Here is a 16,227-nt window from a genome sequence, read left to right on the forward strand (position 1 = left end):
TCATACCAGTTCGTAAACAGTTCATAGAGAGTTCAGAGCGGTTACCGAATAACATGCGTTGAGGTTAGTAGCTGAATAACAGGCCTACAGTGTGAGAGGGCCGTAATTACACAATGCAATTAATTATTTTGTGGTTTTTGTTTGTGGCACTTAGAGTGTAACATGAAAACAGGAAATCCAAATAAATAAATAAATTAATTAATTAAAAAAAAAAGAAAAACGCAGTGGTTTCACTGACACTTCATCAATTATGCACCACCTGAATAGCGGCTCAACGAATCTGACAATATTGTTATATCATGCAGGCATATCTGTGCGGCAGTAATAAGGTAGCCCCCTGCTTTAATGAATAAGGTTGTTGGGTGAAAAAACCCACAACAGCGTTGACTAGGACGCCATTTATTCAGAGGTGTTTTGAGAATAAATTGAAAGAAGCGGGAACGGATTCGGAGCCGTGCCTGATGATCACAATGATCAAATCGAAAATGTTGTAGGGGTTGCTGATGTAGCCGATCAGACCGCAGGCCACGAGTTTGAGGAGCATCTCCAGGGCAAACAGGCTGGTAAAGACTATATTACTGATCTCCAACACATCTGTCAGCTCAGCTGGCTGTGGAACGAGAGGTGGAGGGGTGTGTGGGGATGAGAGAGGGAGTGAGGGAGAAAACAGAGGGTGAAGAGCGAGAGAGAAAGAGAGACACAGACACGCAGAGAGAGAGAGACAGAGAGACACAGACAGGCAGAGAGAGAGAGAGACAGAGAAACATTTCAGGACTGATCTTGTTCATTCACATTTCAAATTGCACTTGCTCGTTATGGATTTCTTTCGCTTGGATGCGCAAAATGACAGCCACGATCTGTGCGTAGCTCATGCGGCGTGCCAAAATGGCAAATGAAATGGCAAACTGTTACCCCAAGCTCTGCTAACATGTGTATATCAGTGCGCATGTATGTGTGTGTGTGTGTGTGTTCCCTAATGTGCTTAAGTATATTTGTTTAGACACGTATTAATAACATAAGACCATTGTCATGCATGTGAAGGACTGACACATATTAACTCGCACAGCTTAGTTTAAATACAGTTAGATATCGGAGACACGCGCATGCACTTGCGTACACACACACACACACACACACACACACACAAACACACACTTCGGTAGATGCCACATTTGTGTTTTCTCTGCTTCATTCTCTATTGCACAAAAGTGCAGGCGGAACCTACTATTATGGGTGTCTACTGTAATGTAAATAATCATTTCCCTGGCAAGGGTGTGAAAGCCGTCTGCCTCAAATGAATCACTCTCAATGCTCAGGCACACAATTATTTTACTCATGCATGCATGCACACACATGCGCGCGCGCACACACACACACACACACACACACACGTATGCATGCACACACACACACACACACACACACACACACAAACTGGCAATTTGCTTTGCCCATGAATCTATTACATTCTACTTAGATGATCTATTATGTTCTACTTATTTTTCAATTACATTCTGTTCAGTTTGTCAACCAAACTTTCACCAAAATGTCAGTGATGTCAGTAGAAAGAGGGATCAGCATATCGTTCCAAAGGACTCTGAAGTTTATGCATAGATCTGATCTGAGGTCTGAGGCTCCTCCTTCTGTAGGCTGATATGTGTATGTACACATTCTCCTGTGCTTAAATGGCTTTGATGGCAGACTGGTCTCCATAACACAATAATTTTCCTCATCTAACACTTGTGCTGCCATGTACCTGTGCTTCTTCAATCCTCAACACAGCCCATCTTCAGAATTGATATGGTTACTTTTACGGTGTTTACGGTTGGTTACTGACTCTTTACACAGGGCTTCCTGTGTATGCAACCATGTGCTTCTGTCGCTTTAAATCACGCTCGTCCGAATTCTGTTCGTGTGCGGATCTCTTCTGTGCCACCAAGGTGAGATTTCTTTCTGAGTTGCTGTTGAGACTCCTCCATCACACCGTCGTGCTCATCAGGCGAGGCTTGGAGCCTCATTCATTAAGGGTCTGGATGGAGATGTGTGTAGAGCCACAACTGTGTTGTGGAAAAGTCACTACACAAATAAAACTGAGCAAATGAACCAGGCTAAACGATGGCATTGTTTATACTTAGCTATTGGCATTTGCCTGAAAAAAATTCCCCTTCTCTTCTGGCCCTGAAATGTTCGACTGATCTGATTTATTCAGTACAGTCATTCAATTCGATGCAAGGGCAGTTTGATCACACATTGCTATTAGAGGATCAGTGCAGCCAAACTGCTAGGAATTTGCATTCGGTGCACTGATTCAGTGAATGCATCACTGCTCTGGTGAAACAAGAATAACAGGTATGGAAGTGGAATGGAAAAGAAAGGATTGTCTTTTAAAATGGTTCCTTAGTCTAGTAGGACCAGCCTGGTATATGTGTGCGTGATGTAAATTGTGTGTGTGTGTGTGTGTGTGTGTGTGTGTCCCACCTGCTCATGGTACTCCACTCCCATGCTGAGTGTGTTGATGAGGATGGCAATCATTATCCCCCGGTTGAAGTACTTGCTGTCCACGATCCTTCCCAGCATGGTGCGACTGCAGTGGATGCACACACTGATGCAGCTGTTAGCCCCTCCCTCCCTCGGCCTGGTGTCTGGGTCACCCTCATCGATGGGGCTGTCACCCTCGTGGCCACACACGGGACACACAGGGCGCTCGGCCTGCGTCGGGGGGGCCAGGCCCGCACCTGTGCAGGGGCAAAGTGAGACGGTTGGTGCCACTCTCCACATCCGGATCCGCCGGCCTGTGCAAATGACTACTCGCGCTGGCCACACGCACAGACCATGTGGTCAGATTGGCCATCTTATTTCATTTTGTTTAATCCGTATGTCATGAAGCGTGTTCTGTGAAAAACTGAAAAACGTTAGAGTGGCAAAGGCAGCGGCAGAAACTTAAATAGCAAATTTAAAGACTAATACAGCAAATCACGTCTTAATTTATATAGCTTGCACAATTAAGTGGCAATAAAAATTAAGAATGGAGATTGTCTGAGGGTTTGAGGATGTGTGTCTGTGTTCCCATTTATGTGGATTCAATTTAGAATTATTAGAGCATATTAAGTATACAGTGTGCAGATGTCTTCATTGTCAGAATTATTAAATTGGACCTTGGGCTTTGCAGACGTAGGAACACACTTAATGCTCACCAGCTCACTCAAGTGAAGCATTTAAAACATCCACCAGCTGAAGGTTGCAGTGTTTCCAGTGTGCCCTGCCCCCTAATGTTCTTGTGCCCTGCCCCCTAATGTTCTTGTGCCCTGCCCCCTAATGTTCTTGTGCCCTGCCCCCTAATGTTCGAGTGTCCTGCCCCCTAATGTTCTTGTGCACAAGAACCAAGAACATTACCTGGAAAAACCTGACTATGTGTGTTTGTGTTCCTCTTTTGCATTTACGTGCTTGTACATATATGTGAAGATTCCAAGGTGGCAGTGTATTTTCAGCACTTGAAGCTTCAGAAGAACTTTGCTTGCACATCTGATAAAGGATATTTGTCTGAAACATTCTGTTTCTTTGGAAACTTCACTGCAATTTTGACTACCTCTGCATCTTTTACATCTTTTACTACAGTACACGGTAGTTACTCCCTGGGATATTCTTATACAAATATCCTTGTGTATGTACTCTCACCATTCTTCGGTCTGTAGTAGGCATCTTGGTACCCGCCCTGTATCCAGTTTCCGTGTTGTGTAGCGCCCCTGACCCCAGCTGCATGACCAGAGCGTCTCGCTGCACGCACTCGCGTGAGAAACGTGTATGGCAGGATGGTAGGGTAGCTTGTGTGCAGGCCACTCGCACTGAGGGGTAGGAGAGCAGCTGGTTTGGGAGGGGGACATTCGCAGTCCAGCTGAAGGGTCTTCATTTCCAGCGCGCCAGTGTCCGCCCCGTTGCCAACGCACTGCTGGGGGCAATGGTAGCAGAACTGTTCTCGTGCATGGTCAGCTTTCTCCTTGCTGCTCCAGGGACTGTTGACTGCACTCCCTGGAGCTAGGTTGCTAGGGGTGGAGCTCCTTCCCCGACGCCACGGGCACAGCCTGCTACAGGTGTTGCTGAGAAAACGACAGAGCTTGCGGCAGAGGTGGATGAGGTACTTGAGCAACTCTTCGTAGCAGGAGCCGGGCTCGGTCAAGCTACCAAGTGTCGAGTCATTGCTACGGAAGCGGGCCCGTTGTTCCCGCATCAGCTGGTTCTCGCGCTGCTTGGTTTCCGAGAACTGCGTTGCTATGACAACCAGGCACAGATTGATCATGAAAAAGGAGCCCACCTGAAGCAAGATCAAACAAACATTTTGTTAGAAAGAAGGGCTATTCAATAGGATGTGTAACACAGTGAATCCTCCAAATCATGGTTAAGTCAAGGCATGGGCCTTAAAATTAACCTGATTTAGCTGCACTTGTTCCTTCATAAAGAAACTAACATAGATAAATAATAAATTCAGAGGTTAGACTTGTACATTATCCTCAATTCTCAAAGCATACTTCCATGAATCTCCTACTCGGCTAATCTGTTATACAGTTTATGTCACGGTACGGCCCCTCACCCCTGAACGTCTCCTCGTGTGTGTCTGTGTGTGTGTGTTTGTCAATGTGGGCACGCCTTCCTTGTGTCTCACACCTGCTCCTCGTTGTGTTGTTATCATATACATTTGTATTGTCGGTGTTTGACCCAATTAGTGTGTGTGTTGAGACGTGAATGTTATATGTACAATAAAATGCATGTTTATGTTCCATGCAACTCATCCCCGCATCCTGCTTGAACCTCCAGCGTTACAGAAACCAACAAAGGATGCCTGAAAAGGAGAGCAAGAAAAGGAAGGGGAAGAAAGGAGGTAAACGCCCTTCCACAACCCGCGCAGCGAGACCCTCCGTCATCCTGGCCTCACTCCATACTCCCACCACAGGGGAGGAGGCGACTGGATGATTTTGGGGGGGGCACTGGGTGTGGTCCAGGGTCGGACTCTGCAGTCCTACAGACCCCAGCCGGACTATGAGGATCGGCATACGGAAGTGGACTCCGCTGGGTCCTACGACCCTTACATTATGGAGATAACAGGGAGTGCAGCGACGTTAGTCTGCGGTCGGACTTGGGGTTTGACTATGGGGAGGATCCATCTATGAAGGTGGAGGAAGTCCTCTATGGGGATCCTCCCAACATCAGTGACGTAGAGTTTGCAGACTCCAAGAGTGACGAGCCTCCGGCACTTAAGATACCTCCCGAGGCGTCGCCTAGGAGGTGCCACTCGGGAGCAAGCAAACCATCCCGTACGGGACAAAGAGAGGCGACTGCATTCGGGAAGGAAACTCCTTCCACTTGGGCATACAGCCCTGGAACTTGTGCACCTGTACCTAAGCCTCATAGAGGCAAAGGGGAGGTGACACCAGTGCCCACCCTAGAGACAGGCAAAGCAACTGGTGTGCCTCCTGTAACTGGTGCGCAGAAGTCACCGCCCACTAAATCGGCGAAGGGCGATTCCCTAGAGGGGATTCCCTAGAGGGGGACCCCAGCCCAGCCGACAAGTGGGGGACAGGCCAGGACTCTCTGGACTCTTTACCACAATTCCTTTAATTTTGTACCTGTCCCTGCCACTGTGTCCATCCCCATCACATTGTCTGTCCCAGTTGCTTTGTCTCCCGACACAGAGAGTCACACCGTTGGGGAGGGGATCTGTCACAGTACAGCCCCTCCCTCCCGAACGTCTCCTTGTGTGTGTGTGTGTGTGTGTGTTTGTTCGTCAATGTGGGCACGCCCTCCCTGTGTCTCACACCTGCTCCTCGTTGTGTTGTTATCATATATGTATAAAGGTCGTTTATGCATTTGTGTTGTCGGTGTTTGACTGAATTGGTGTGTGTGTTGAGATGTGAATGTTATATGTACAATAAAACGCATGTTTATGTTCCACACAACTCGTCCCCGCATCCCACACGAACCTCCAGCATTACAGTTTACTGACTGACTGATTAATTCCACATGTGGAATGCCACATAAACATCTGTATCTTGAGTATCAGGTATCTTGCTAAGTTAGTGGTATACAAAGTATTTAGCAGTTATGACAGAAATAAACATTTTTATTGCCTGTAAAGAGTGATACTGTTACTAGAGTGATACTGCCATTACTAGAGTGATACTGCCATTAAACTTGTAATCATATAAATAATAAGGGAGGATAATTTTGTCCCAGGATAATTTTTTTCACTATTATTAGCTAGTATCTTTCTTGTAAATTTTAGACTAACAATCTTGAAAACTTGCATTTGCAAACACTGTTACCCAGCAATGTTTCATGAGATATCAGTCACATTTCAACAAATCAATTTATCATACACAGCAGTCAAGCACTTTGGGGACAAAAACTATGCTATATATATATTATATATCGATATATCAATGCTAGACATCTTATCTCAAGTGCAACATCAGTGTCTTATCACATGAGTAATTACTGCTCCATACCGGTCAGTTACCTGAATCATAGGTCATAGTCTCCCTCAAGTCATACATGACAATGACAATAAAACAGCATTGTTAAAAGAACTTTAAAGAGTTTATCATGTTTGTCAAGGTAGGAGAGGAGCCCCAGAGGCAACCAGGACCACCAACAGGCCTGCTAGGAACAGCAAGAGACTGGCAGCTAAGGGTAGACATGGGACCCAGCTTAAATCCCCTGAGGGATCGTCATGATCATGCTGAGGCCAGACTTAGTACTGCTGTTCAGAGTGACCAGGCAGGTGGTTATGCTTAGGTTGACAGTTTCCTGGGGAGACCAAGTAGAGGAATCCTATGAATGGAAGAAAGCCAAGTATCAGGACATGGTAGTGGAGTAAAGCCGTATTGGGTGGCGGGCGAAGAGGGTTTTCTGCTCAGCAAAGCCCTCTTCCCATTAGGTATCGTAGTATGTAAGATGGCAGCCATGAGGAAATCCAGAAAAGCTGCAGAGAAGGCTGTGGATTTTGAGGGTTGAGTCGTGGCAGAATGCTATTTGGCTGCCTCACCTTATGGTTGAAGTTTTGTTCAATTTTACCATTCAAGTGGGTACCTCTAGCCATAATTGTGTGCCATATATGAGCCAGGTCGGAACCATAACCACTTTACATTTTATGGGTCAGATCTGGGACAGGGACCCTACTGTGTGCTAGGCTAGAACAAAAGCAAGGATATGAACCACTGGTGGGTCAGACACTAATCACCATTTGTTCCTAAGTCATCATTTTCTTATTGATAATTCAATCCTTCACATTTTTTTTGTTTTGTTTTATTGCTTATTTTGTTTTTGTTCTGTGCAGTAACAACTTGAAGATGGGTTCTCCCATTCAGTCTTACATAATAGTTCCAGTTTGACAACAGACTGTGGTGGTGTTTTTAAAGAGCACCCCTGTATTTACTGTTATTACTTTTAAGAAAGAAAGTAAAATTGGAATCTTTTAATCCTCCAGATTGTTCGCCCATGTTTTATCTAAACTAGAAAAGCAAATGAAACACACAACTGCACACAGTTACACACAAGCGAATACACATACAGAAAGACATCTGAGCTCAGAACCGAATGCTTTGATTTTTAAATCATGCAAACTTTGTTAAACTTGGGATAAGAAGTGTGCATGTGTTTGTATGATCCTGTATGGATACATGGACATGTGTACGTAACATCTGCGTGTCAAAAGCAAATGTTGTTCCAATACCAAACAAGCCCTGCTAGATATGGCAGTTCCACATTTGTAGGTGTGGAAGATCAATTTTTTTTTTGCGCTTAGAAATCAATAACAATTTTATGAGCACATTGTACATACTTACAATGATGAGGAAGATGAAATAAATGAAGTTGTAAAAGGAATGCGCATCCATGACATAGTACATGATATCTACCCATCCCTCCAGGGTGATGACCTAAACACAACACAAAGAGGAGAAAGTAGGGAGTCAATGTTTACTCAAGTTGTTTTTGACATTTGAGTAATAGATAGACAGATAAATTATAAATGAATAAATAAAATAAATGGAAAAGTCTTCACACTACTTTTTATGCCTTTTTAAATTTACTTAAATTATATTAATACATTTATTTTAAATCTATTTTAATAATGCATATTTACGTTGCAATATTAAGTACCATATATGAATATTTAAATAGCAATTGCTTACTTTTTAAATTATTAATAATATTTAAAATATTTACTTGAGAATTTACTCCCTTTCAATTACTTCGTGACATATATATCTGAATATCAGGGTGGAAACTTGTTTCTTGATGTTTAGAGCACTGGACAAGAATAAAGGTTATCTGAGGCTGCTTTAGCTCAGTTGAACAAAACTGGCCGATCAGGTTACTCAGAGCATGATAAATTGCTTTCACCTTAGCAACCAGATTACTCAAACGTGATATATAACTTTGCTGCAACCAATCTGATTAGTTGGAAACATGATAAATACTTGATTTCCTGGGACAAGGGCATTACTTACTGGAGTAAATCGATTTAGTCATAGCTTTGAGCCTGCTCACTTAATTTGTCTAAAATAACACTAAATGTTTCTTAGCGTTGAAGAGCCACAAACAGCATGGGGCAAATATTTTATACATATGTTGTTATGAAAAGGGGTTCATGTTGTGGTTCTTATGGCTCTTCTTTTCACTGCTTCACCTAAAAACATGCCCAGCTCCTTTTTCTGGTTCTTCTAACATACACACATGTTGAAAAAAGGGGCTATAAAATTCCCGCACATGTATATTACTGACAGCAATATAGCATTGGGCTCGTTTGCGTATTGCAATGACCAAAACTACAATAATAATTAACAGACAATGCAACAAAAATATCTGTTGCCATATCACTGTTTACCTACTTCATCACTTGTAGGTTTCTGACCACAAGACTACTGATGAGCAGATATTACTTGGCCAGTAAACCATTCTCAACTCTCAAGCAATGGCACTCACATGTTAGTGAAAAGGTAATGGGTATTGCACTGCTATGAGCATATCATGCACAACAGTCTTGCTGGAGTTTTTACACATCTCAGTGCCACAGCCGGGTTGGGATTGATTTCCCACACAGAAATATCCAGACAGCTGTGGTTATGAAAAGACTTCAGCATCGGACACACCTGGAAGATGGCAATCCAAGCATATCCTATGTTGTCAAAGTTGATGGCTCCATTGTGTGGATTGTGTTCGCTAGCTCTGCAGCTGTTATAATACACATTCCAGTTGACACACCCATTACGGCCGGTCTCTCGAGGGGTCCGATTTGTGATATTATCCGCACTTAGCTGACAGTAGGCTCCTCCCTCTCTGCGGGGTGGAACGTCAGAGCAACGCAGCATTCCATTCTCACGATTTGTTGAACAGATAAAGGGGATGTCATCAGATTCTTCAGGCCTATAATAAGTGCTCAAAGGCTGAGAGAGATTATACATCCTAGATGGGGAAAAAAGAGAAAGAGAAGAAAAGCGAGATTATTATTAGAGATTAATATTATCCAATGTGTTTTAGCTGCCTAGTAATTTAACTGTTATGATGTGTCAGTTTCAATTTTACTTTCAGAGTAATCCAGCACTTTGTTCTTCAATAGTCCCCTGACTGAGGCAGATGCAATTAGAGACAGCTTCAGAGAGGATAAGCGCTGAGAGAAAATAAGCAGGAGGGTGATGTAACAAAACCTCTTATGAGAATATGAAAGACAATGGCATGGAATCTCCCTGAGCAAAATGGTTGACCATTAAAGGCACTGATATGTGCTTCAAGAAGAAGCTCTATAGCCTCAATTCTTTGTCTCACACTTGTTTATGTGAAACACCCACACAGTGATATGGGAAGAGGTGGCTTCTTTTGGCATCATTTGGTTAAATATAAATTAAGCATCATGAAACCCATTCAGCTAAGAATGACCAATTTCTCAGCTTTGAAAATCACAAAGCGTCCAGACCAACACACTTTGTTACTCTGTCTGTCAGGCATGTAAACATGACTGGTCACCCTCCTAGCATCATTGTATCCATGGTTTCCTTGTCTTGTGTCTTTTTTTTGCTTTACTTCCTTGCTGTTGTTTCGTTCCTTAGTTTCTTTTTCTCTGCCCCTCATGAGCTGCACCTGTGTCTAGTTAAGTCCTGATTACCCTGTGTATGTAAATCCTGCCTTTTTGTCTGTGTTTTGCTGGTCATTGTACTTCTAGTCTCCATGTGTTAATCCAGTCTTTCGTGTGTAATATCATAGCCCTTGTTTGTATTTCCTAGTTAGTTCCAGTCTTCATTTATCATAGTATTTGTGTGATTCCTAGCCTGTTACAACTGCTTCCCTTTTCTGTTGTCATGTGTTGGCTCTCCATGTTGGCTTACTGACCCTGGACTGTTCAAACGACTAAGACTCTGGATTTGCCCAATAAATCTTGCTCTTCTCTGCGCATGTCCACCATCCATCTAAGTGTATTTCCACATTATTTGTTTTAAATACTTGCTAACATCCTTAATTACTTTGCTATCTTGCTTGTGCTCTAGTTACAGGCTTGTACATCTTGAGTTCTCATTGGGTTCTGGATATAGCAGGATGATCTAAGCCTGTATCCTAGCTTTGCTGATAACGAATAAGTAAGAGCTTCTTGACCCAACATAGTTGGAAGATCATTGTCTTCTAGTTCTTCCCTTTAAAAACTGCAGTGAGAACATCTAACATCTAACATACCAGTCTATTTCTTCTACATTCCATGTTACCTTTTCTGGCCTAATGCTACCCATCTGCAATGCTCTTAAATTAAAACATCCACAACCAACCACCTACTCACCGGCAATGCTCTTAAAGCATTATTGCTGATACTCTGCAAACCTTTGATGCCTGACATAATGCAAGCTTTTTTGGCAGGCTAGTTTGTGCTCACGTATACACTCACTGGACTCTTTATTAGGTACACATTGTTAGTTCGAGGTTGGACTGCCTTTTCCCTTTAGAACTGCCTTAATTCTTCATGGCATAGTTTCAACAAGGTGCTGAAAAAAATCTTCAAAGATTTTGGTCCATATTGACATGATAGCATCACACAGTGGCTACAAATATGTTGGCTGCACATCCATGAAGCGAAGCTCCCATTCCACCACATCCCAAAGGTGCTCTATTAGATTAACATTTGAGTACAGTGAACTCATTTTCATGATCCAGAAACCAGTCTGAGATGGTTTGAGCTTTGCAATATAATGCGTCATCCTGCTGGCTGTACACATTAGAAGAGTACACTGTAGTTATAAAGGGATGGTCAGCAACAATACTCAAGTTGGCTGTGTCATTTAAATTATGCTCAATTGGTATTAAATGGCTGAAAGTGTGCCAAGAAAATATCCCTCACACCATTATACCACCACCACCAGCCTGAACTGCTGATACAAGGCAAGATGGATCATATTGTTTGTGGCAAATTCTGACTCTACCATCCAAATCTCATGGCAGAAATCAAGACTCAGCAGACCCGGCTATGGTTTTCTGATCTTTTGTTGTCCAATATTGGTGAGCCCATGTGAACTGTGAACTTTGAAGCCTCAGTTGTTTGTTCTTAGCAGAAGAGTGGCACCCGGTGTGATGCTCTGCTGCAGTAGCCCATCTGTTTCAAGGTTTGAGGTGTTGTGTATTCAGAGATACTGTTCTGCATACCTCGGTTGTAATGAGTGGTTATTTGAGTTACTGTTCTTCCCCATTCTTAAGCTTGGTTTGAACTTCATCCTCGTCTTGACCATGTCTACTTGTCTAAATGCATTTGCTGCCATGTCATTGGCAGATTAGATATTTGTGTTAATGAGCAGTTGAAGTGTACCTAATAAAGTGGCCGGTGAGTGTAAATAAATAATTAACTCAGACCAAGGTCAGACACACAGCCCAAATTCAAAGGTACAGCAGCCTAGACTAGCTTGCCTCTTGAAGAGAGGAGCTGCCAAACCTGCTCTAGCAGTATGGTGCAAAAAATAGTAAAAGGTGAATGTGAGTTTCCCATTCAAACCTTTTCAGGCTGGGCCTTATGATACATTTCAGGTTTCAAACACTCCTCAGGTCTGGGCTGGAAATACGTGTAGTGGCTGGGGAAAATCCATCTTCTGGCAAATAGCCAAATAGCATCAAATGACAGCGGTTTGGTGTATGAGCACCTCATACAGACAGCTTCAACTGCCTCTTTCATGCTTGTTAATCCCTTCCAGTGAGCTTGCTTCCTTTTCCTGTTAATAGGTATCCAGATGTGCAGTACTAAGGCATTCAAGCTGAATATTGACCTTACATGTGATGCATCATTTGAAGGTCACACTGACAGCTGCTGGTCAAAGGAACATTGGTCTAATCGCCTTATTTCTGTAGGTAAGGTGAATAACAGAACACCAGATTCGGTATGTAGACTATTTGGGTCAATCTACTGAGGCAGTCAAGCTAGGGTGCTGATCTCCCTTTCAGTCAAAGGAACTGGCTTTTATGAATGGCATCTACTGGTGTACTTTCATAAACATATACACAACAAGCTTGTGAACACCCTAGCTGTGCTCACTTATAGCAGAGCTACTTGCTGTATGTCTATGCAGAGCTCCTTCATTTCACAGAACATTCAGTTGCCATAAAGCTCCCAAGGACAGCAGCTCCTTGGCAGGTTTATGCACATCCAAACACTGGTACCTTGTGGGTACCAAGTAAACAAACCCATAGTTAATAAAGAGCTGCACAGCACACTTCAGACCAATGGACTTGTATGGAATACATCTGAGAGCAGATTAATGCCATAGGTGTTCGCACTGTAGGGACACACGTCTCAGTGTGTCTCTACAGAGGGCATCTGCACGAATGTCAGCTGAGCTTGACCTCATGTGTTTTGCAAGTTTCAGCTAGGTGAATATCAACTTGCCACCTCTGGTGCACAGCCTGAGGTTCAGTAATGCAGACAGGCTCATTTCTCCCAGTGTGGCTCTACCTGGCTTTGGTGGCATAATTGTTTGCTGCTGTGCCAGTTCTATGTAATTTATATACTTGGTTTCAGTATGGAAAGGTCACTCAATCTAATGAGCATCTCCATGCCATTCTTCCCTAAATAAAGTTTCCAAATGACTCCCAGAAGTTTTGGGACAGACCTTGACTGACCGGAATGCTCAGGCTTGAGCTATTGTAATGGAACAATCAAAATAAGATAATGCCTAGAGGTAACCCACTGAAAATATAAAACACCTGCTGGGTATGATCACGTGTCTGCTCAAGTGTGAGGTTATGCGTGGTCTGCTGCATTGTCATTGATGTTAACTGTGTGGAACACCATCACTTACATCCTTATGTCATCATCCAGGAAACAGCGGTTCCGGAGTAACCCCGCCCACAGCTGCACGCCAACAATTCCAAAGATAAAGAATACAAAGAAACACAGCAGCAAAACATTTCCCAGCATTGGCAATGTATCCAACAGCAGGGTCACCAAAATCCGCATACCTGAAAAAAAGAACCCACAACATTCATTACACCCAAGTTATAGGAAGCAATTTTCATATAAAAGTCATAACGATATGCATTAGTAATATAACTAAGCGCAGGATGTTGTAGTTGTTCAACGATTAGTTTTATGACTATTGTTATTATTTTTAATATAAATGTAACTCATTAGGATAACACCTGGACAACCTGATTTGTTTTACAGGTAGTGTGTATAATTAGTCTATATTGCAATAAAAATATTAATAGGACCTCTGTGTGATAGAGCTATTACTTAGGGAGGTTTCTTTAGGTTAGAAGGAATAGCCTGTGGTAATGCTAAAGAGATTGGAGAAATGGAAAAATATGTTTATTCCAAGTCAGCCATTTTCAGTTCTTTGAAAGTTTATTATTGTATTATTGTACCAGAAAGTAGTGTAACATTTCACTTGTTTCTTGACTTGAAAAAAAAAATTAAGTTTGAACTTCAGTAATACTAGCTGTGAGAGTAGATGGAAGGTTGTTGTTCCTATTGGCTTTAAGGCCTGTAATTATTTTTTGTCTGTAACTTATTTATTGGCTGCAACCATCATTGCCTGCAATATCCATTGTCTCTTTTTGCTTCTAGGTTTCTGCTTCTCAAATACATTCCTCAAATAACCCCCAGTGTCCAGTTTGCAGATGCTTCTGCCTGTGTGTTTTTGCATGGACCATGTCGAAAATTATTGGCATGCATCAAGTGGAGAAAACATCTAAGGAGACTGCTGAAATTACAAAAATTGGATTAAAAACTGTCCAACGCATTATTAAAAAGTGGAAGGACAGTGGGGAAACATCATCTTCCAGGAAGGAATGTGGTCGGAAAAAGAGCTTGAATGATCGTGATCGGCGATCACTTAAATGTGTGGTGAAATCAAATCGTAGAAAAATAACAGTGGAACTCAGGGACGGATATGTTTAATAGTGAAAGTAAAAGCATTTCCACTTGCACAATGCAAAGGGAACTCAAGGGATTTGGACTAAACAGCTGTGTAGCCTTAAGAAAACCACTTGTCAGTGAGGCTAACCAGCAAAAACAGCTGCAATTTGCTAGGGAGCATAAAGATTGGACCCTGTAGTCTGATGAGTCTAGATTTACCCTGTTCCAGAGTGATGGGTGCACCAGGGTAAGAACAGAGGCACCTGAAGTGATGCACCCATCATGCCTAGTGCCTACCGTACAAGCCTGTGGGGACAGTACTATGATCTAGGGTTGCTGCAGTTGGTCAGTTCTAGGTTCAGCAACATTATGTGCCCAAAGAAAGGGGTTCAGCGAACTACCTGAATATACTGAACGACCAGGTTATTCCATCAATGGATTTTTTCTTCCCTGATTGCACGGGCATATTTCAAGATGACAATGCCAGGGTTCATTGGGCTCAAATTGTGAAGGAGTGGTTCAGGGAGCATGAGACATCATTTTCACACATGGATTGGCAACCACAGAGTCCAGACCTGAACCTCATTGAGAATCTTTGGGATTTGTTGGAGAAGACTTTGCACAGTGGTCCAAATCTCCCATCATCAATGCAAGATCTTGGGGATAAAATTAATGCAACTCTGGACAGAAATAAATGTGACATTGCAGAAGTAGAAATATTAGAGTGTGTGACTTTTTTTTGGCCAGGCAGTGTATTTTACACTGTGTAACTAGTTTACAAGACAAAGACAAGTAAACAAAAGATAAACACAGGTCTGGCTTTTCAGAGGGGGAAAGTGTTATGGGACCTGAAATGATTCAAAACCAATGCTGACTTAGCCACATTTCTGCTTGACAGGTAGCTACTTACTCCTGCATGATTCATTTATACCTACATTCATTTACCTGACACTTATCCAAAACAACTTACAATTATGAGTATAACACAAGCAATTGAGGGTTAAGGGTCTTGCTCAGGGACAAGAGTGGGGAATGAACCAGCAACATTCCAATTACAAGTCAAGTACCTTAACCCCTGAGCTACCACTGCCCGTTTGACAGGAAAAAGAAAAGCTAAAATGGTAATGGTTACAGTAACACTGTAGCATATTTCTTATTTTACTGTGATGTTGCAATCAAGCTAATGTTGCTTGTTTCCAATGCTACAGCTTCTGGTTAACCAGGCTTTATTTGAAAGTTGCTGAAAATATCTTTAAGAACTGTCCATGCAGTCATATCAGTTTGGTGTTTGTCCTGATATTTGTGTGCCTGTGTTCTAATGGCTACATATTTTCAAGTAGTTTATTGCTTATTCAGCACTATTACATTAACTAGATCAGAAGTGGACTGAACAAAGGCAGCTAGACTAACATTGCGCTAGCTAATCCTATCAATTAGTAAGCTAAATGCTAACATTTACCTGAAACACTTTACACAAAGGTACATAGAGTTATGACTGAATACATGTTGAGCAAATGGGAGACCTGGTGGGAGGGACTGAACTGACAACCTTCTGGTTGCTATATAAATACCTTAACCACTGAGCTACACCAACATATGTACGTGATGGGAATAGCAGTTTAATTTACATTTCTTCTGTGTTATCAAGTGGTAATTTAGAAATGTTTAAAATTATTTATTACTAATGAGTGACTGGTAAAATGTTCTTTTTTAGCTATTTTTAGCTAACTAACTCATAAGAGACTTCCAAGGTCCAGTGAAACATTGCCAAGTGCCCATAGCTTGTTAAAATCCAGAATGTTGTTTCTCGATGTGTGTATACTCAGTATATTGTGTGCATCCTCAGTATATTCATC

General features: G+C 42.4%; 1 protein-coding gene across 1 annotated transcript in view; it reads right to left on the reverse strand.

Moving 5' to 3' along the window:
• cacna1hb (calcium channel, voltage-dependent, T type, alpha 1H subunit b) overlaps window positions 1-16,227 on the reverse strand; it is a 44,694-nt gene that overhangs the window by 22,552 nt on the left and 5,915 nt on the right. The window contains exons 4-9 of the mRNA XM_081700953.1: window positions 13,314-13,473; window positions 9,144-9,456; window positions 7,836-7,928; window positions 3,676-4,309; window positions 2,479-2,735; window positions 459-610 (exon numbers count right to left, since the gene is read on the reverse strand). Coding sequence (XP_081557079.1) covers window positions 459-610; window positions 2,479-2,735; window positions 3,676-4,309; window positions 7,836-7,928; window positions 9,144-9,456; window positions 13,314-13,473 — 1,609 coding nt within the window. The remainder of the gene's footprint in view (window positions 1-458; window positions 611-2,478; window positions 2,736-3,675; window positions 4,310-7,835; window positions 7,929-9,143; window positions 9,457-13,313; window positions 13,474-16,227) is intronic.

Source organism: Electrophorus electricus, chromosome 18, assembly GCF_041902795.1.
Source record: "Electrophorus electricus isolate QZ-2024a chromosome 18, ASM4190279v1, whole genome shotgun sequence".
Classification (NCBI taxonomy): domain Eukaryota; kingdom Metazoa; phylum Chordata; class Actinopteri; order Gymnotiformes; family Gymnotidae; genus Electrophorus; species Electrophorus electricus.